Here is a 23,436-nt window from a genome sequence, read left to right on the forward strand (position 1 = left end):
CTTTTACACAGTGCTGCTTTTTGATCATTTCTGCTCAGGAATGGATGTTCTCCACCTTTTGATAGCATCATAGCCCGAGCAGGGCCGTGTGCTGGACGACAAGGTGGGCGCCTGGGGCCTCGCTCCTGCCCCGTTTACTCACCTGTTTCCCAGCTCTGCCACAGCAGCTTGTAAATGTCACGGCAAGTGTGAAAATTAAAGAGATGCATGCTGCTTTTTATTAGCTCTCTTTTGGGTCTCTTTCCTCCCTTCCTCGCTTCTGTCTCTCCTTTGCTTTCTCCGTCTCCCACTGTGCACATGAAAGTTCTTTGTGACACATCGTTTGGTTTGATTGGTCATTACAACCCTCTCTTTGCTCTGTCCTTGTTTCTCTCTTTTACCTTCTCTCACCACTCCTCTGGCCTCCCCAGATATAGTTTACAGTTTAGAGACCTCTCTGTCACAATTCTCTGATCTCATTTTCAACGGGCCATTAAACCAAGATGATTCACTCTACAGTACAAAACCTGAGGGGAAAACTGACCTTTGGGCTAGCTGCTATAAATGATGTGAGAGCTCTCATCAAAGGGCTTCACAAAGTTAGATTTTACCCCAGAGATCGAGAGAGATACAGATGGCCAACGTAATGGTCAGCCAGGAAAATACAGTCATGAATACGAATATACAATCGCTCTCAGATGACACACACTGTCAACCACCATTCATAAATCATCGTAGGAATGACCAGCCGTCTCAGTTATTCCTTATTATTTGCAGTTATTCCAGGGCACAGCATTTCCGAAGGCCTCCCGAAGGGATAATGACAATGTTGGTAACGTGCGTAAACCCTGCAATCGGATCTGGCTTCATACTGCCCGGCATTGCCAGGCTGTGTCTCTGAGTAGACGGATGGAGAGCAATGCCAAATCTGTTAGACAGCGGCCTGAAAGACGGTTCTTTTCCACAAGCCAGACTGGCGATTACGTCTCTGCTTTTTATAGCAGTTCTACCAGTGACACATTCTCAATCATTACAACCACTCAGCAGGGGCTCAAGTGTAAAGTAGCCTCTAGTGCGGTGGCATCTGAGCTCATGTGTATGGTGTTTTTATTTTTTTTACGTGTTTTACTGTTGAACTCCAGTAGGTGCTGCGCAAGCCTGGTTTCACTTAGCGCTTTAGTTGCGTCAATAAGAGTGCTGCTAGTTCAGTTTATCGTTCAAGTTTGAATCTGTCCTATGGATCCCTAACTTGCTTCCTATGAATACCTATTGTAGAAATAATATAGACCCGACGGTGACTATTTAGGCTTATAGTGGAAGCCAGGCTGTTGTCAGCTGTAAACGTTTAGGAGATCTCTCTTTATGGGACTGGACTGAGAACTGGGATAGTCGTTGTTGGACACACCAGTCAGAGCTTGTTGTTGTCGCACCTCTACATGAAGCAAAATGGAAAATAAGAACGCTCTTAATGTTGCAAAAGAACGTTATGATGTTTACACTCGCATATAGCAATGAATACAGTTTATTTTCACATAAAATAAAATACATACACAGACCCAGACAAATGTGCATGAATTATAATGTGTCTGCCTGCAACACCAAAAAATATCCAGGGCACCATCTGAGGGGGCAAAAGGGTAGACCATTCCTTTGAGCGACATTAACAGCCTACAATATGCTCTACGGGCCCATACTCTGGTGTTTGGACTATTTTTACAGCCTAACTAACTGTGTTTGCCCACCACAATTCCATATTACCTAACATTATATAGGAAGCCGACGCATTTTTTAGGACCTCGTAGCATCTGGCTGTGGCAAAGATACATAAATAGTGAGATCAGGGCTTAGCTTTTAAATTGTCCAGGTCTTCTAATGTTACTGGATGAAGAGTTACGGGCAGGTGAAGGATTGGGTGTACATTACAGCAGCGCTCTCATTATGTGCAGTTTCTACTGCTGACAATACTGTACATACAGAAAGAGGCTGTGCCGTATTACTTGAACACTGGTTCTTTTCTCTGACTTTATGGACTTGGTTTTGCTGTTTTTGCCTGTTCTGTCTTAGTCTTAGCAACTATAAAATATTAACTTCACTGTCTCCTGCCTTTTTATATATTTGCATTCCATATTTATCTTCACTTTGTCCAATATTATTTATGTTGTCAAGGAGCCCTTAAAGAAAATAAAGCTTCCATGAGTATTGCTGAGAACGTGTAGAGTAGGGATAAGAGCTGATACTTCAGTACCAAGTTTATGCAAAAATGTGTGTTAAACGATGAAGTCGTTGGACTTGGTGAAGACACATACTCTGTTTACTTTCTTTCTTCTTTTTTTAAAATAAAACTTGATTTGCTTTGCTCTTAGTTTTGACTTGATGACAATGATCTAGAGTACAATCTCAGAAGCACACCCAGACATGCCACTGCTTAGCTGTCTGTTGGTCGTTTAAAAGCTTGTTTTCTGATTCATTGAGATGCATCGAAAATTGTTGTGCATTTAAATCATGAGGCCAGTAAAGAGTCATACCTCTAGTCTTGATTTGTTTTGGTGACTGTAGGTACAGGAGGAGCAGGTGTAGGTCCTAGAGGGATGGATGTTTTGGTCTTAGCCCTTCAGCAAATGTCACTGAGAAAAGATTGCATTATTAAGTAGAGAATTAATGTAGGATTATAGGATTAATTTAACGCTGATTCTTGATGTGGAATGATGGCCATCACTGTCATAGGTTCAATACAGCTTTGCGGTCAAGCACACCAAATTCAATAAATGCAGCAGTGGAGGTTAATGTTGACTTTGTCAGAACAAAGGGTCAGCTTGCAAGGCCATGGCTGACTACTTTCTAATTACATTGGATAAACTCCTCAAAGACAAGTTTATTTTATTGGCCACACCCTCATTTTGCACAGGAGGGTTAATGGTTTGAGTCCAACATTGTTTGTGTTACGGCTAGTGTTCTCAAGCGGCCTAGTCTGGCTCCTGGGTGGGTACGGTGTCTGAGATTTCAGAGATTCTGAGGTGGTTAACATTGCAGTGCGTTTTTCCAAGACTGAAGACTCAAACAAATAGAAGGCCTAGGAAGATCAGGGCAAACAAGGAGTTCAGTGCCCATTTATAAGCCCTCCTGAAAATCCCTTATCCCAACAGTTGGGCATGCCAGATTCTTCTATTTTGGGCCGGTGAAAAGCAGTTAGGTTCGTCTGCCTTGAACTTTTTTATTGGCAGGGAAACTTCTCTTGTTTCTACTAGTAGTTAGTTAATGAAGTAGATAGTAATTTTATCTATTCATAAATACTTAGAAGATAATGGGCAATGGCGGTCATATGATGCGATGATACTTGTTAATCCTTGTTGTTGATTAATTTTACTTTCTTAATGCAAGCTAATGGAAAGAAAAAGCTAAATAATTATTGACAAAGGTATTACTGTTGGAGGCTAGGGAATTGTACAAGAGAGAAGATGTAACTTTAACTTTCCAAGCTGTCACGTCTTTTTATGTATCGAAATGCAACATTTTAGAAACCTAAATCTCCTTCCAACCGATCCTGGAAAAAAGTATCACTATCCCCCAGGCAGTTTAAGAAAATCTGAAATGATTGCATGAGTCTATGGAGCAGAGCTAGAGAGGTGTTGAGCCCTGGTTGGAGCTGGCCGATGCTATGATTGGCCAGTCTGCAGTCGAGGAGCAGGACTTAAAAAAAGGTTCAATTTTGAATTAGTATTGCTCAGCATACACATTGAAAAGAAAATCAAAGATGAAGTATGAACTGAATTGCAGAAGGATTGTCTTGGATTAGTGTTGTGCTGCAAGGCCAAAAGAACAACACAGAGCTGGATTTGGCAGCGCAGATAGCCATCAAGGATAATGAAAAGTAATAAAGTATGTGTGTGCAATGGAAAGCTCCGGCTGAATGTTTTAGATGTTTTGTGTCTACGTGCGTGGAAGAGATGAAATTAATTTCGGAGACTCAGCTGTTGTGTTGAATCTTTCTCACTATTCAGATCTATGTCTTTTATGTTGGACTGCCGTCATAAAATACAATTTTGCTTCTCTAGAAATTCAAGTAACGATTGGCACAAGTGCCGAGTGAAATGTCCAATATAATGAAGGAATAATCATTAAAAAAAGGAGAGGAGACTCTAAGTGGATTATTGCACTGAGAGGGGAGGAAGCACAGCAGACATACAAATCAAATATTACATCAAAGGTGTTTGGGGAATCCTGTAAGAGAATATTGGCTTTCAAGTGCAGTATTTCAAACTCATTTTACAGTGCAGGAGTACTTGGTTGTATTTACTCTTTCCTTTAAAAAGAAATATATACATTACCGGTACATCTACATCTGTGCTTTAGTTTAGTTTGCCTGTGGGAGTTGACTCAATCAACTAAACTGTTAGGGTTTAGGTACTGTTCATAACCCTTCATTTGCGATATTTCAAGCCAAATTAATTCACTTCAGAAATGACATTACTTACTTCATCATTCTGTCATGGTGAAGGAAGACATCTAAAACAAAGGAAACTTGGCAAGTAGATATGCTGAAAGAAGTTGCATTACTTTAAGATTAGAACAATACGTGTATTTGTAAGTGACGAAATAAACTTAAAGTTTGAAAAATGGAACTGATAAACTATGCTTATTATTTTTGCAGTTATCATTGGAATAGATTTGAGTGGAGCAAGCCAAGCCAGAATATAAATCAGGAGTTACGAGTTGTAGAAGACCAGAGAGGGATGAGATCTCCTAGGGTGAACTGTATTTATAGTCCGCTGTGTCTAATCCCTGCAGAGGGTCTGTTATTAGGTTTAATGCACACAAGTTTATTTTTTGAAGAGTTGAATTTCAGGGTTGTGCAACATTTTCACCTGTTGATTATATTAAAAGAGGACAGTGTTGGGATAAGGTGAGTCAGTGCAAGATACAACATGTGGAGAAGTTTCGTGGTCAAGGTGGTGGATGTGTGATCTCACCAGTTGCCCAAGGGGATGGAGTATCTTAAAAGCTCCTCATCAAAAATCGTTTTGGCCTGAGACCACTGTTGTATCAATAAATAAAGCTGATCTCGCTCCTGTTTCTCTCAATTTGTCGTCTTTTTTTTCCATATTGTCTCTATTCATAATCTTTGCCTTGTTTGGTGTGTTATATTCTTGCCCTGGTTGTCTTCTCAGACCTCCCCATCTGTTGAACAGCTTGAAAGAGATGGAGGGCATCAAAGGCTATGGCCCCTAGTGGCCTCCTCCTCTCATCCACGTGCTCTGTGCTCCCCTTCCTCTGTGTCTTTCAGTCTACACTGGTGCAGCTTTGTTGTTCCTCCCCTCATGTGTGAGTGATTAAATGACAAGGCCAAGGGAAAACACAAGCTTTGTATTTTAGGAAGCGCGCACATTCACAATTCCAGTTTTCATTCCAATGGGACTCTGGAGAACCTTCCTGCTATCTGCTAACACCATCCGGGTCACTACTTTTCTTTTGCTCTTCTTGTCTACAATTTTCTTTTTTCTTCTCTCCTTTCACTTTTTTTCTCTCCTCCTCTCTAGCTGAGATCAGAATCAGAACCATTTATTCGCCAGGTATGTTTACACAAACGAGGATTTTTTCTTGGCGGAAGGTGCATAACATTAGATCACCATCTACCTAATTTCTCTCCTCTCTTCTCGACAGCGGAGATGATACAAAGGTCTATTGTGGTCTCATAGTCTGAGTGACTGCTCATTTTCTCCTCTCCTGCCCAGCTGTCTTGCCTCACTGTCACTCTGGTTCTAATGAAAGGTTAGATGGTCATGGATGGTACAGTTGCAGCCATTGTGCCTTTACAGGCAACGGTTATGTCGGCTGTTTTGTCCTTGCAGTAAACTTGACAAATATTGAATTCTCAGTCCAGCTGGACAGCTTAAAGGTTGTTAATGTTGGGGCTTCATGAGGCCCACCAACTAAATGAAGAGTTGAATGCTCTTGATTGACACAGAATGTTACTCTGGTGACACCGGTGAGAATCCATGTTCTTATCTCTCTATTTTAAGCCAAATTAGATTGAAAACCCCTTGCAGACACTTGGAAAATGTATGTGTTTACAAGCATGGAATCTTTTTGTGTGTGTGTTTGGATGCAACAAGACCAGCAAATATTTGATTAGAGAATGAAGTGCAGGAATTGAACAAGACTTGGAGTCTTCAGCCCGTCTAGTCATACTAAATGCTAACCTTAGCATTCTAATTTTCTCACAATGACAATGCAAGCACACTGATGTTTAGAAGGTAAAAGGTCAAGCTGCTTTGGTTCAGCGGGTCTGCATGCTAACGTTTGTTAATTAACATTGAATACAAAGTATGGCTGATGGGGATGTCATTCATTTTGCAGGTTTTTGGTCATTAACAAAATTTGCCATGATAATGTCGCTAAATGGAAAGATAAAGGATCATCAGAATTTGTATGCGCCTTTCCAATTTGACCGAAAACCTCAAATGTGAACCTCATGGTGATGCTGGAGGAAAAGTCAGGGAATCCCCAAAGTCATTATACATTGTGGGAGGATCATGAATGTTTGTACAACATTTTATGCAAATTATTTTAGTTGATGTAAAGACATTTCTTTGGATAAGAGACATTGACCTGCTGGTGGTGAGAGAGGAAAAGTCAGGACTTTAAGTCTGCAGGAACGGTCCAAAGTGGTGGGCCAACAAACAGACAACACTAGTCACGCTGCTTAGCGAGTCAAATATTTTAAATATCAGCTTTTCAGGAACAGCCTTTGGTTTGTAGGCCATGGGATTGTGGAATGTATTACTTTTTGAGAAGCATGAAATCCTACAATATATTTAATACAATCATCACAGAACTCTAAGGAGGTTTTCATCATGGAACAGTGATAATATGCCTTGGAACAGACCACCACGTGCACAGACCATCCCACTTACCAGACCCCAGGCATCCCACACCAATAGAGTGCCAGCATGAAATAGCAATTCCTACCAAAAACAATCAAAGTAAATCACGTGTGGATGATATAGTCCCTCTGGCATGGCTGTGTATTGACTGGAGAGTAATGAAAGAATGTAATCACATCACACTCCAGTCAAACAAAGGAGGAGTAATAAGGCCTTATGAGAGCAGGAAAACTGAGCCTGCAAGTGATTTAAATCAGCGGGCTGACAATACAATGTGGTGTCTTGGTTTTTGTATGTTTGTGTTCATCATGTGTTGGCTCGTATAGTGTGTGAATGCAGATGTTTGCAGTGCAAGTAGGGGCAGTAAAGGATCTGTTAGCTAAATATATTTGTGTGTTTATTTCTGTCTTTACATGCCCTCAATCACTGTATTATATGATTCCTGAGACCTGGTGGGGTTGTTGTGTGAGAGCACAGACATGCAAAATATATACATATAACTCGTAGAGCTATCTTAATTTGAAATTAGAGTCAACTTTAAAGTTTTGAGAGGCACTATTGTATTTTTTTCTTTCAATACTATGTAGGTTATGGTTTATCGTGTGCGTCTTACGTGAGAGCAGGTTTGTGTGCTCGTAAAGGAGCTTAAGATCATGTCAACTGTTTATCTAGTGTAGGTGCTACAGAGTTAAACCAGGGGCTGAGATTCTAACACGGCCTCTGTAAATGTAACATTTTCTAGTCCTTTGTTGGAAGAACATGTTTCCGGTGTTTTTAATTGATTAAGTTGGAGAAAAGGATAACTTGATTTGGCACTGATTGCAGCTTCGTTGAGATTCACCAACCTCACTTAGTTCTTATGGACCCTGTGGCTGCCAATGTAAAGTTTATGAATGTTGGCTCTCAATGTAGATTTCTCGTCTCATGCCAACAATCAATCATCAATTCAACCTTCAGCCTAACTCAATACACTATGTCAAAGCAAAACCCACTCTTACAAAGCCGTCAATAACAATAATGATCTTTATACAACTTAATAACACACCAACAAGCTACCATAGTCCTGAATTATAGCAAAGTTATCATTTTAGCAGCCATCATAATGCTTTCTTCTTCTTGGAATTGTTTGAGACTTTGAGAATTACTATCCCGTTATCAAGGAGGAACTCAGTGCTTTCATCAACTACTGTTTATTACAATGTATTAAAACAAATTTTATTTTCTCACGAGTTACGTAACAAAAACAGTCAACTTTAATAGATGACTGAGTAAGGTAACAAGTCACTTTCCGACATGGCTTTAGGATTTAATCATACCTTTGCTATTTCACACAAGCCAAAAGTCAACATGTTGAGCAGTCCACGTAAGAGCACACACAATGTATATTGGATGCGTATGAACAGAGTCAACTTTTCAGACGTTGTTTTTTTTGTTGGGTTCTCACAGAGTGGGGCTGTAAATGTCCTGAGCACCAGTCAGATTCCCCAGTCATTTCTCTGCTTAGCTTTGTGTGCTCAGCTCATCAGGAGGACGTCTTTCCTTTTCGTTAATGACCCTTGACCCTGACCAATGTCTGGCTGGAGACACTGAGGGGTACTTACAGAAAGTGAAGCATGATACAGCTTATTTCATAGACCTTACATTTTGTCCAAAAATTTAATTTATATCAATAACATTTTATATAAACATTGTTGGTGTTTTTTTTATTTGGGTTTGCAATGGCATATGTAACATCTCAAATTAATTGCCAGTTGCAGAAAAAGTCTTTGAAATGTTAAATTCCAAGTAAGTGGTCTAAACTGTCAAAGGGGACTTATTCATAGAAACAGCAGGAAGAGTTGAATTCCTCCATATTTTTCAATAAAACCCTCCAGTAACACCACCATTACGTTCCCATTGTGAGAGACTTATGAAGGCCTTGTGTGTATCACAATGTGTTGAGGCACTTCATCATTATATCAAGGCCATTCCATACAAAGTGATGACAGGTGCACATCAAGTAATAGTGGTTAGATCCAGCTGTACTTCAGGTTCATGCAGGTTTTTGCGAAGCAATACATTGACTCTCACCATTCCTCTAAAAAAATGTTTGTCTCCACCACCTCCTTTTGTCAGGAAACTGGATTTTCCTCCACAGTACAGTATGAAACTGAGGTACTTTTTATGAAAGCGAGGAAATGCCTCCCCTCGGCTGTCACTTGTTGAGGAAAATCAACACACTTTACTGTGTCTTCACAGCGGAAACTCTGAGTTAGAAAGGAATTGCAGGCATCACCCTTTTAAAATCAGCGAATTACCCAGTGTGTTGGAGTCTGGTGATCATCAGCGGTGGCTGCTCAGTTCAAAGTCTTCATTCCATATTATAATAGGCAGACACATGGAGCTAACAGATCCCATCCACCAGATGTGGAGTCCGACACACTCCAGTGTCTGTCTGCAGCTTGCAGCTATACAACATATATGTGTATATATATATATATATATATATATATATATATATATATATATATATATATATATATATACATACATACATACATACATACATACATACATACATACATACATACATACACATACACATACACACATACATACACACACACTCACACACACACACACACACACACTCAGTCACTCACACACACACACACACTGACAGGCAACATAGAAACCACAGAATTAATAGTACATATCTCTACTTCATCGGAAAGCGCTTAGTTGCTCATCTTTCTCTGTCTCTACTTCTAACTACTTCTAAATCTCTCGAACCTAATATCCAAAGCCTGGGTTCAGTTTATCCCCTAAATGGTTTCCTCCACCTTAGACATCAGTGTCACGCCTTTCGTAAAACAGCCAAGAAACCTTTGAAATCAGTCTAACGTGGCAGGACCGTGTGCGTCATTAGACTCCGACTGTATCATCAAAGACTTGGACAGAACTGTGAAAATTCCTTTACATTTGTCTTGCGCTCATGATAAATAGTTTTGCAGCAGTTGCTTTGATCCAAACTATTTTTGTGTCCACTCTTGTCTCTATGGACCTCAAGTGAGTGGACTTTCACTAGCCTAGCAGCCTATTTCTCATCCCCTGTTTCTCTCTGCCATTTGAAGAGGAGGGAGGATTGTTTATGTTAGCATGAACCAGACCTGGGCCCGTCGTGGCTTTATTGCTTTGAAACGCATCCGGGACACAGCACAATGTGTACAGAAGATATAGTGTACTGTATGCTGGGAGGACACACTTGGGGGAATTTCTGCAAAGGTAATGAAGTAAAAGTATTCATGGGGTGGGTTTCTCTGGCACCGAGAACAGAAGAAAAGGGACGAGGCAGGGAAGAGAAAAGGACAGACGATACTGAAATTTGATGAAAAGTTCTGATCCACCAAATGAACCGCCACGATAACATCAGGGCCCAGCGATATTACTGTAAACATGTTCCATATGCTCCGACTGTCTCCACCTCTGTCTCCTTCTTTTCTCCTCTCGGCCTGTCTCGCCCCATCTCTTTTGATTTCCTTCCTTTCTCCTTTTTCTCACCCTCTCCCCCCCTTCTCTCCTTGTTGTTTTATTGAGGAATGCTCCGCTGAGGAGAGCATTTGATCTTACTGCTGCTTTGACCTAAAGATGGAGGGAGGGAGGGAGGAGGAGTTTAAGGCTGCATGTGTCCCCAATTACGCCGGTGAAATGGCAGCGTAATTCACTGCTTCACTTAGCGACTGGTAGATGGGAAAGAGACGCCTAATCAAGGCCATAGTACCCCAACCTGCTGCCAATTCTAACACATAGACACTGCACATGCATGGCTCCAGCTCACACACACACGCACACAGAGACATGCACACAGTCCTACTCATGACAAGAGCCTTCACACAGCTCACCACATTTGAAAGCTTATACTGCATGAATTCTGTCGCCCCACCCTTTCTCTTTGACTTCGCTACACAGCAGTCTCATAAAGATGGTAAATAATGGTCTAGAAAACTAGTCACTGGCGCTCGTGAGTGGAGCTAAAACTTGACATATTTCCTCACAGATATCAAACTCAGTTTACTGTTGCCTGTACATCCATGGCAACAATACAAACAGGAAAGGATAGCACCCAATGCAGCGTAACTTATCCTGGTGCAAGTGTAAACAGCTTCACGCTAAATGAATACTGGGCCCAGGTGGAGCCCGCATCTGACTCACAGACTCCATGGCGACATTGCTCTTCCAGTTTGCATTTGTAGTGCTTCATGACTAAATGTATTTATCCTAAAAAGAATTAAGGAAAAGAAAATCAGGACTGACTAAATCCATTGAGTTATCTTTTTTGGTGATATTTTGTTGTTGATACAATGTATGGCACGCCAAAGAACTTCGCTCTAAGTCTTTATGAAAGGGGTAAAGACAGTCTCGGGTTCAAAGGTCTGGCACAGTAAGGAGCAGAAATAACATATGAAGGTGCATAGCAGGCGGTGGGATCCTGCACTCAGAGGGATCTAACAGATTTCATCTCTGAGATTCTGAACAGGAAATGAGGTAATACAATAGAGATATTTGTGCCTGAAGTAGTCCTCTCACACCTCTTTCTTCTCTGCGCCACCATCTGCCTATCCTCCTTTCCATCGTCTGGGGTGGAGGTGGATCAGTTATGAAGTGTGTGTTTGAGAGAACGGGTTTACGGGAGGTGAGGTGAGACTCTGTTTGCAGAAGCAAGCTGGGATGCTTTACAAGGCGTGCTCAGTCAGCCCCCACACCAGTCGTCTGGTGAAATGAGATGGAAATTACAACAAGCTTTGGAAATGTGAGAGGAACTGTGATCGTCTTTGTCTCTTGTGGAAGATTTTGTCTCTCTCTTGCTCTTTTCTATATTTTGCCCACTTTAATAAGATCCAGGCTTTCTAAATCCCTCAGTCATTTTTTTTTAAGTTCTCCATGTCAAATCCACAAAGAAGACTTTGGGTGGAAGTGTTTTCATAATCAGCACACAGTTGCAGCCAATAGAAAACTACTTCAAGTAGAGTGAGATCATGGTTATTTGTTTTGAACTGCCTCTGTAAGGCCTTATGCGTCATTATAGATATTTCTTGGTGCAAATTACAAATGATGAGACTTTAAATATAGCATATAGCTATATTTATAGCTATAGCTATATTTAAAGTCTCATCATTTACCATTTACCATCATTTACCAAAACAATATTATTTACACTGTGGGTTTTAGTAGAAAACTGTAAAATGGATGTATACATAATTTACTAATTCATTTTTGTTACATTTTAAACACAATGTATCTCCTTTTCTGCCTCACAGAAGGCCAGGAAAGTTAAACCAAGCGATCCCCACATATCTTAGGAACATGAAACCAACCATGATTTACCAACATTTGAACCCCTTTTTTTCATCACACATTATTCTTCTCCTCCTCACACACTGATGATTCCCAACATACAGTTTAAAAATCTTACATTCTGTTTCCTTTTTTGATCATCTGTATGACTCATCCTCTCCTTTTCTATTTTGTTTTTCTTTTACGTATTTTGCCTTTTTTTCCCCCAAACTGTGGCAGATCCAGAGCAGGTGTGTCCCCCCCCTTTCCTCCTCCAGACATTAGAGATGATGATCAGGGAGTCTTTCTCGACAGCACACACACACATTATTTGGTCCATCTGGTTCTTCACTTACTTTGGCAGATGGGTAAATTTCATTATATGAGAATCCCGTTTGACAAATTATTCTCATTAAAGAAGCCCTTCGGGCCCCCAAATAACCTAAATCTTTCCTCATGTCCAACAAGCTGTATTCTTTTTCCATTTAGTACTACTTATTTATGTTTAATTTACCATTTTAGTGTCATCACCCTAATAAATATGTTCGCACTGAAATATCCAAGCCAGACTTTAAAAGTTACATTCTGTCGAAATATAAATGAAGATTTAGTTGCAAGAGCAAGACTCCCACTCTTGTCAAAATTACAGTGTTTCCACTTTTCCCAAGCACATTTTGTACTAATTATATTTGAGGAAGGAAGTGGAAATATATTGTCTTTGCTTTTCCTCCGTTTGTCATAATTGTTGTATACTGTACCTGTTACTATCCAACTGTACACAATTGAAATGATTAAGACAGTCTTGACTTTCACATTTGGATGCAGGTACTGTGCTAAAACAGTGACTGCACTCTAAACTGAAGTCACAGCATTGCTGCAACATTACAACGCCACTCTTTCTTCAAGAGACCTACATTTCACGACGGAGTGAAACCAACATGGCAGATAAAAAACTTTTACTTCAAGCTACTGTTGGCTGGCAGGTTATTCTTGGATGGATTTGATCTTATATTTACCTCACAGTGGTGAGACTGGCTTTTTCTTGTTAGCCCTCATGTCATAGTTTCAATGAATACCGTTAACTTGTTACATTTATTGACCAGTGTTTTTTTCAGCACATTTTGAAATGTATGTGAAATCTATATTTTGTGGTATTGTGTGTTGAAATGCTCCCGTCCAGTTCCCTGGCTGTAGAAACGTTTTTCTTCAGTAGCGGAAAGTGTTTTGTGGAGTTAGTTGTCTCTGGCTTGTTTTCAGCTCTCTCTTTGGGGACACAACGCTCTCACTTCTCTCTTCCTACCACTCGGCTCTCTCCCGTCCTGTCCTTCTCTCTCTTCCTCCTCCTCTTCTTCAATCCTCCTGTCTTCCTCATTAGCTGGCTGCCTTTTCCTCTAAACAAGTAGAGGAATGCTGGTGCTTATTTTCTTAACCTGGGACGAGGAGAAGTTCCCCTTCGAGCGTTGGTGAGATTGACAGGGAAGCGTGCTGGAACGCCTCAGAGGTTCTCTGCTTGCCTCAGAGTCTCGCTGTTGGCAGCCCAGATCTCCAATATAGAGCTGGAAACCCAACGAATAAGAATAACACAGGAAGTTTTTACTGGAATTTATTTTTCTTGTCATGGCGTTTCTTTCTGACTTTCATCTCTTCTTGTCTTCGTCTCTTCAGTATATTTCCCTCTCTCTTATTTGTCCCACTAATTGTTCTCTCTATTTCAATTCTTCCATCTTTCCCACTAACTTTCTCTTTGGCCTTGAGTCAGATTTCTTGTGGCTGAGTCTGTCCGACAGCGTAAGTCACTGAGCGCTGACTAAGCGTCATGACTTGATGGAGACACAATGTCTCACACCCAGTTTCCCAGAAGCATCCCAAAATTACTCAGCACAGTTTATCTGTGCAGTCTGAAGCCAGTAATCCTGTGTTACACATCAGGTCAATCAGTTCAGTGAGCACAGCGGTAGTAAAGCAAACCACTATGGTTATATGAATGGAGTTGAGTACGGCATTGCAATATTTTCATTCTTGTGTGTGAATTCATTCATGGTTTAGAGTCAATCATGACTGCAGCCGGATGGAAGACATTCTGGCTTATTATGTTTTCCAAATGACACCATAACTGTGCTTGATTTAAATCAAATTAATTTAGCATCAGATGTTCACGCTCTGTGTTGCATTAATAGTGTCTGGTCTAAATATTCTCATCAATTTAATCTGGCCGGCCAACACTTTTCAGCCATTAGATGTCCTGCAGACAAGGCGAGAGTCAGCCTTCCTAGTGAGGAAATACCAACAGACCTTAAGAAAAACGGTTTCGGATTGAAGCCCAGCTCCACTGTAGTCACATGATGTCTAAATCCAAGTCACGTTTGAAAGCCAGCAGCATTATCCTAGTATCCGCAGATTCCATCTGCTGGGGCCTCTCCTTTTGAATTTGTCATCCTCAAAGAATCTAGGAATGTCGGCAGGGAGCTTATGGAGTGTGTGCGTGTCCCTGACTGCACCTGAACACACACACATACATACATACACACACACACACACACACACACACACACACACACACACACACACACACACACAGGTTTCTGTCCAACTCACAAGCACAGGCAGACGTGCAACATGGCATGCGTCCTATTCACACCATTCACACTGTTGGCACACATGATACACTGTTTATAGAAAAGTCCCGTTCAAAAAGCCCAGCGAGATGACTGTATTAATGTCACCAACACACAGACAGCCTGACTGACTTTGGCTTTAGCTCTTAAATCTTGCATTCCACACCTGACCCCATGACACAAAGAGACCTCAAGGTGCACCGTATTCTCATCATTAAATGCTATGTTAATTTCTGCACAGCACATCCACTGCAGTAAAGAGACACACACACACACACACATGCAGGTGTGATGACTCTATTCACATTCCACAGACAGATGAACAGACAGACAGCGACTTCTGCAGATAACGTCAAGGTCTCAAGGCTCAGTCTATCTGCCTGGAAGCGATCAGGTTTTACAGTAAGCTGAGCGCTTCCACACATACACACACTTGTACTGGACCTGTCAGGTGAAAGCGGATGAGCTGCACAGTAGGTGGTAACATGCTTGTGCACATTTCTCACTTGTCTGCTTACATCTCTAGTAACAGGAGCCGAGGGGGGCCTCACCCAAAACGGGCTAACCAGGCGTCACATCAGTGTGGTTTCCATTGCAGAGCCTCACAGGGACAGCGGGGGCTTGTGCATCAGCCTGTTGGACCTCAGAGGCCACATGCAGTTCTGTAGGGGACACACAGGGCAAGGCCGTGCTTCTGCAGAGCCATACGCACAGCAGGAAGTTACTCCACTGGCACAGTTTCTGTCATGATGAAATGGACAAATGTGTAAGGTGGACTGTAACTTAATATAAACAGGGATTCTTAACACATAGCAAGCAATGAAGATGTGTGAAATTGCCTTCACTCTACATAAATCCAAACAAACCCAATAGACTTAAGTTCTTTCCCAAGCTCCAGCCCTCTGTGCCAAGTTTACATTCTGTGTGTTTGCGTGGGTTTCCTTGGCACTCTCAGCTTTCCTCCCATATTTCAAAGACATGCAAGTACAGTAATCTGTTGGAGTTAAATTTACCAATGAATATAAATGTGGGAGTGGATCTGACCATGAAAACACTAGCAGTCATCAATGTCAGCTAAACCTCGTCCATATGGCTGAAATTAATATCACACTTATTAGGAATATTTCCAGTTTTTTTCTGATAGATGTAAATCTAGATATGGCAAATGTATGCACATTCAACTCATACAATTACCAAGCTAATGTTTAGTTAAATCAACTTTGTCTCACTATTAGCCTCTCCATCAGACAAAACTACACATAAGATAAAATAAGATTTAGTAATTCAGTTTTTAATCACAATTTGCTTTTACTCATTACTTAAAAAGATACAATCACTTTAACATGATATGCTTTTACTGAACTGTCATAGAAAGTAAATGAAGGATAGTATTGACTTATGGCTTGGTGTCAGTTTTTTTAGATCCTAAGGTATAAAGGTTACATTTTAATGTAACCTTTGGCCGTGGGAGCGAGAGAAGCTACTCTAGGGTTTCAGCGCACATAGTGGGAGCCCCCTGCCCTCGGTTTATGTTGCATGTGGTTAGACAGAACGGTGGTGGAGACTGGGAGCTGACATTAAACTACTGGTTTAGATTAAACCTCAAGGACAAGAACATCCCTATTGATGCCTCTATGTTTATATTTATTTTGCATCAGAGTTCAGTCCGTTGCAGACGAGCATCCCAAAAGGACGTCACCGGGCTGTCCACTCATGCGGGCTCACCACCATGGACTGAGGAATGCTGGGTAGTGACAGTTGTCCGTGTGAGTCTGACGCTGTGAGATAATTTTCAGTGAAGTGGCAAGCTGCTGTTTAAAGGAACCTGCTCAGCACTTGTTGGTCTGTGTCAGCTTTATTCTTGGTGTGCTCAAGTTTCCTCTGCATCAGCTCTGCAGCAGTTTAAAAGCCTCTGAAGTGGTCGGGAGTTCAGATTTAATGTTCGAAAGGTCCATGCTACGATTCGTCTACATTTCATTCAAAAAAATTTAAAAATAAAGATGCATTTTTACCAAGCTCAGTATGGAGAACTCTTTTAAAATTCTAGCGTCTCTGAACAGTGAAAGTATGTACCAGTCAGCTTGGTCAAGCTCCATAATGTTTAATAACTATTTAAAAAACAGTCACGTTTTACCCAGAGGACGAGTGTTCCCTCTAACATTTATTAAGAATGTTGTGGTCAAGCCAAACTATAATTCCAAATGCTATGCAGCTTTCCATAACATGTAGTATAAGTTTCATAAAATGCCCCCCGCCCCCCTGCTCAGCTCTGTGATTTTTGGAGTGATTTTTAATTATGCTTTTTTTCATGTTGGAGCAAATCTCTGTTGCAACTTGAGCTCTTTCTTTGTCTTGTTGTCTATTGTGCTGATCCAAAAAGGGCCTTGACACATAGCCTCTCTCTCTCTCTCTCTCTCTCTCTCTCTCTCTCTCTCTCTCTCTCTCTCTCTCTCTCTCTCTCTCTCTCTCTCTCTCTCTCTCTCTTTCTCTCTCTCTCTCTCACCCCTTCTGTGGTCTTATAAGGTCACAGAGCAGAACATTCTGAGGCGATGCAGGATTGTGTGTGTACGTGGTTGTGTGTGTGTTAGTAGTTCCTGTGTTCTTTGGTCCATGATGTCCTCAGGTGAACACTCAGTCCCTGAACTGGGAATGCTTTTATTCCTCTATATGCTCCAGTTGAGCCTGGGAACAAACACCTGCACACACAGATGGAGGTGGAGCTATACAACAGACACACACACACACATACATACATGCACAAATCATTCCCTTTTTACGACATAGTTCACTCTATTTACCAAAAATCAATTTTACCAAAATCTCCATTTAGTGCTTATTAGGAAATAGTGACTGAGTTTCTGATAATTATGCTTTGTCTTGTCCCCTCTGTCTTTCTTTAAATGATAATTTTAGGTTATAATTTACTACTTAGTTAGTACTTGGGTTTATAACAATTTTTGAGGGAGTTTCAGTATTATTCATATTTATAATATAGACATTGAACTTCCCAAGTTGGGAACACATGGATAACCTTAAAAAGAAGCCAGACTTGGCAGGAAACACAATAATTTAAACAATCAGACATATTTCAAATAGTTGGAAGAGAAAACAAAGGCGGCAGTAAAGATAATTCCCAAACTATTAACCGTATCTGGTACATCCATCAAAGTTTATAGAAGGACCGTTTTTTTATCTACTTTACTTGGTGTAGTTTCGTAGGCTCAAAATGTATTTACGGGTGCCTGGTAAGTTGGCTGAACGTTGCCCCAGCAGACTTTGTTTTATTGCCCGTTGCCAGACCTCAGCAGTTACTTTGGCAAGTACAATGTTATCAAATTTAGAAATTACCAAAACTAGAAAAACAAGACCTAATAGAGAAAGTTTTGAAGGTTTTACTTAATAAACCTGGACCACTAGAATTACAATGTTCCTAGTTAACTTCTGTATCCTCCTTCCCTGTGACTATCAATCAGTCTCTGGACGCTGATGCCCCTTATGACCAGTATAACAGTGTTTTTTCCCCTCTGACACAATTAATAAAATCCAACCAACACAAGCTGATTTTAAGAGCGCCTTCACTCTGTTTAGATTTTTCTGCACAGTCACATTTTCCAAGTCTCATTCCCTCCATTAATCTTCATTAGACTGCAGTCTTGACGACAGAGATTTTAGGGAAATTTTGAAAGACGAGCAGAAAGTTACATGTAACTTTCTGCTCGTCTTTCAAAATCTCGTTCTTGATGCATGCAACAATGGGACATTAGCTGCTTATCTGACTGTTCTGATTGCCTGTCACTGCATAGTTGGGTATACAAAAAGACTAGATGTTCACTTGAAGACGCACATAAAGTACTTCCCTTTTGGGAAGCACAAAGGAGGGAAGTGAGATGAGACGGGGGTAGGGGAAAATTTAAGCAAAATAAGGAGGATTAAGGAGGATTTTCTTGTAAAAGCACCTAAGACTTCCTGGATGGAAAGAGATATCTGATGAAGACATATTGGATGAGGAAATTATTATTCCTGAATTTTCCTCATCTACACATATCTATCTTTCACCTCTTTAAAACATAAATATCACATGACTATATGTGAAAATGGTGGGTTTGCTGTTCTTCCAGATAACCCTGAAGTTAGGTCAGTTTTCCAGCTAATATGGATGGAAGAGGAACTTGGGAGAGGCCCTAATTACTGAGCGGGAGAGCTCATACATCAGTCTCACTCACCACACCAACCACTCTGGCTCCAAGCACAGCCCCTCAGACCATATAACAGCATATTAGTTGCTATGCATAACCACTCAAATTGAACATTTCTGATTTGGTTCAACTTCAACCTCTGATACTCTCTCGTTCTCACTGCATCCTTTACTTTTTTTCAGACCTCTCACTGATTCCCATTCCCATGAGTTCCACACTAATTCCCATATGCTGCTGTCACACCAAATTATTAGAGCTTTCTAGGGGTGAAGCTTATGTCCCTGCATGATTTTTATCATCAAGCCAAATACAGCTGGATGAGGATCAGAGGCTGCTCTCATGGAACTTTGTGTGCGAAGATTTGATGTCTGGGCTTCCCAAAGGCACCTTCATGTTAACCAGTTACTGTATGTTTTGCCACTACGGTTGCAAATGAAAGCAGAGGTTCCAAAACGTTCAGTTGTATGAAATATGCAATGCCAGCCAAGAGGGGAAATGTATATTATATTACAGGTTGTCAAACATCCAGAATATCCATCCTGGATACATATCACTACTGACATGCTATGGAAATATGTGCACAGCTCTATGATCCAGGTTATATTGCTTTTCTTTGGAAATTACTGTAAATTTGGGGTTTTAACAGTTGAGATGATCGTCGTTTTAATAAAAACCAATGGGCAGAGATGATATCAGGGCACTAATAAATCTGGGAAGCTGACTTTTGGCAGCTAAAATGGAAATAATGTGAAATGGTAGACAAGCAGCTAAAAGGTAGCATGCCTGTTGGCTGGAGAGACGGCACGAAATGGGCCTCGACCAATGCTGAAAAATTCTCTGAGAAATGGGATGAAATTGGGAATTGAGGAGGTGCTCTAGGTGTGAATTACATTATGAAGTGAGGGTAGGTTATCAACAGCCAATTGCAACAAAACAATTTAGTTCACAAAAGTCTGACACAAAATCCTCGAATTGGTACAGCTGGCCCGGTTAAATAAAAAATAATGCTCTAGGATTAGTCTTTGTCCAGGCTATAAACCCAAAGCAACATATGCTATCTTGATCACAGTTTACATACAGGTCTAATGGCGTTTTAGTTTAGTTAAGCTATAATTAAGCCTATTTACATCACCCTTCAGACTGAATTATTTAGCCTACCTACTAACGCAGAAGCATAGTTATTTGTAATAGTCCCTCGGACTATTGAAACAAATCTGATAAAAAGGTGTCAAAACAACTTGGATTGACTGCAAGGTATATGCCCTGAATGTTCAATACATTAATTGAATATGAATGTATTGCTTTATTATTATTATTATTAGGAGAGCCACAACTACAAGATCTAACCTGACACAGGCTATGTGAAGGTGCCTATTTTTAGGCCCTCATTAACAAATTGGCCTTGCACAATTGCTTCCCTCTGTTACTGAGAAACATTAAAAAGCTAATCTCTAAATTACTCTGTAGTTCATCTCAGATATTCCAGATGATTGTCTCAATGAAAGAGAACTAGCAGATGTGACCTAAATAGTAAAGCAATAAAGTGGAGGAGAGAAATTGAAGTAAAATGAGGGAATGACCTCTAGTCTAGTTAGACAATTATCTTATCTGGACTGGTAATATAAATGAAAATCATACGTGACACTGGAAAAAAAATTCTAAGAGTAGACCTACCCAAGATTATAGTAACTGGCTTTGAAAATACCATAATTCTTTCAATCCCCTAAAAATATGCCTACTCCAGGCTGTTTTATAAACGTCCTCATGGTACTCACTTCCCTCCTCCTTCCCCTTCCCTTGTATTGCCGTGTCCAGCCCCTCTATTGAACTCTCACCTGGCTGCACTTGGCTAGCTTTGTGTTAGTGAATCCAGTGAGCTGCAACGTCCCTTCTCCTCTGTCCTTTGTATACCACAGAGCGCTGTGTCTTTAAGCCCATCAGCCCAGAACACAGCGAGAATTTAGACCCACCTTGGGGCCAAGACTCGTCGTAATAGTAACAGTCATTTTAGGAGCCTCGAGGAACAAACCAGTCATTTTTGGTCTCATAACCCAACTCAGGAGCATTTGAAACAACATCGCTAGCAGATAATATTAGTTATTACTTGAAAAAAACAGATAATGAACACACACCTATCTTTATTGTAGATCAACCTTCCAGTGTTGCTCCATATCTGTAACAATCTTGACCCTCGTAAAGCCGCCCGCCTGCTGGTGTGAGCCTGCAGGCCAAGTTTTCAGACTCCCTCGCTAACAGGTGCAGAGGCCCAAAGAGCTGCTCATTAACACAGCTCATTTCACAAGCACCACCACACAGTCATTACCATCCTGACGCAGCACGTGTGAAACAACACATTATCACCCAATTAGCATGACCCCGTGTTGGGCGCCTGGTCCCGTTTGACTGCAGACTTTCTCCCCGATTGTCACCCTGCATGCCACACACGTGACAATAATGGTTTCAAGTTGTAAAGTCACAAATAAACTGTTTTATTGGTTTCCTTTTAAAAGTGTTGCTGAAACAAATGCAAGTACAGCATGTGTAGTGAAGCACATGTATGCATTTGAGTGTGTACAGTTGAGTCAGTGCACATGCTTGCATTTAAGCATGTGTTTGAGCCATTTGCTCATTCGCCATGTTAAACTATCCCAGCCTGCACCAGTCCAACAATAGCTTTCACACACACACACACACACACACACACACACACACACACACACACACACACACACACACACACACACACACACACACACACACACAGTGTGTAAAGCAGAACTCTTAACTGTGGGATAACATATGTGTTTTTGTTAGTTGTCTGATGTCCAAAGATAAAACCATTTCAGGTCCCATCCAAGTCAGTCCTGCATGTTTAAGTCCTGCAGTTTTTTTTTATTTGACAGGAATCACCTTGTGACCCGTGGCAGTGCACACTGAAGCCCATTTTCTGTCTCCTCTCTCCTTTAATGAAAAGCAGAGGCCCGCTCTGTCGTCAGCTGGTAATAATGCAGCATTAGGTCCACATGGCTCGCTGATAGGCTCCCTGTTATACATTTAAACCTTTGATCTACACCAGCGAATGTACCATGCTATCACCTGATTTGAGATGGAAAACTCTTCAAGCATTGTGTGTTTGTAACGGTTTGCTGTGTTTGACATGGCTTCACTTTTTGCAATTGTTTTATTTCATAAATAATATAATTTGAGCCAGATGTTCGATACTTATCTTAACTTTGTTTGAGACTATAGCCAGCTCTTGTCTTATATTTAGGTGCAGCCCATTGGTACAGAAGATCATGGCGAGAGCAGTTTGTTTGTTGTTGTAGTTGCGTTTCAGAGGATATTTGCAAGTTGAGTTATTCTCAACTTCCCCACTTTGTGCGATTGGGGCGATTTCTGATTATTTAAACAGTGATAGATGATGGCAGCATGTTTTTTATGGTTCAATTCACATTTGTTTCAGTCTGTATTTGTGATGGCTAATGGGTGCTGAAGCTCACAGCTTGTCATTTTTTCACTTACCCTTCCACATTGTATTTATTAACAATTGCATGGTTCATGATCCATAGCAATTGAGAGTGGTGGTAACGCCCAACAGCCAGAAACATGCTAATAGTCTCCACCATTTCCTCTGTTTACAGGGTCTGAGTTTCCCCAAGACCCCAGTGTGATAGCTACCACTTCATGGAACAGCTCTCGTGATGGTAAAGGCACACATGAACACACACAAACACAAAACAGGGCGTGATTTTCACTTCTTTCAGGCCAAACTGTAATAGCTGTGAACACATCTGTTACATGCAATACAGGATGTAGGAAAACTGATGAAACAAAGGTACACAAGCATCCACATTTCATTTGGGCATATACAGGCAGTATGTGGTGAGTTCATGTGAAGTAAAAACCTAGAAGTGTTTGTCGATGTGCTGCAGGAGCAGACCACAGGAAAATATTTGTCAAGCCGTGATCGCAGAATTTTCACAAGCTACTTGTAGTTTGGTAGCTAGTTAGTTATGTAGGAGCATAACATCCCCATTCTTAATCCTACCTCCTCAAGCCGAGTCATCAAAAACCCCCAGACCTTGACCCTCAATGGGGTTGCTGTATCGTTAGTGTTAAGAATGCAGCAGAAAAAGCAGCAGCAGCAACAATCTCTAATCATTGCTTCTTCATAACTTTTCATTCCTGTGGTTTGTCATTTGCTGCTGACTTTACTTGAAATTCTGATTTAGTGTCCCCAACACTGATGTGCTTAATTACATACATATTTGAGGATGAACACATCCAACGCTTGGAAGGAACACACGACGCATGTGTGCCATAATGCACGCACAATTTATTAAAATAATAAAAATCTTAATCTGTGTGCGTGCAAGAGAGAGCAGCAATGTGTTCAAGATCTCCAGGAGTTTCACAGTTCAACAATAGCTTTTACTTTTGACAAGCTGGTGG

The 23,436-nt window shown here is 40.9% G+C and overlaps 1 protein-coding gene across 1 annotated transcript in view; it reads left to right on the plus strand.

Annotated features, from left to right (window-relative positions):
* The window catches only part of ror1 (receptor tyrosine kinase-like orphan receptor 1), a gene marked incomplete at both ends in the record, with an annotated part of 106,385 nt that overhangs the window by 50,354 nt on the left and 32,595 nt on the right, over positions 1-23,436 (plus strand). The window contains one exon of the mRNA XM_079221279.1: positions 22,626-22,688. Within this exon, the coding sequence (XP_079077405.1) occupies positions 22,626-22,688 (63 nt within the window). The remainder of the gene's footprint in view (positions 1-22,625; positions 22,689-23,436) is intronic.

This window comes from Taurulus bubalis, assembly GCF_910589615.1.
Source record: "Taurulus bubalis genome assembly, chromosome: 7".
Classification (NCBI taxonomy): Eukaryota; Metazoa; Chordata; class Actinopteri; order Perciformes; family Cottidae; genus Taurulus; species Taurulus bubalis.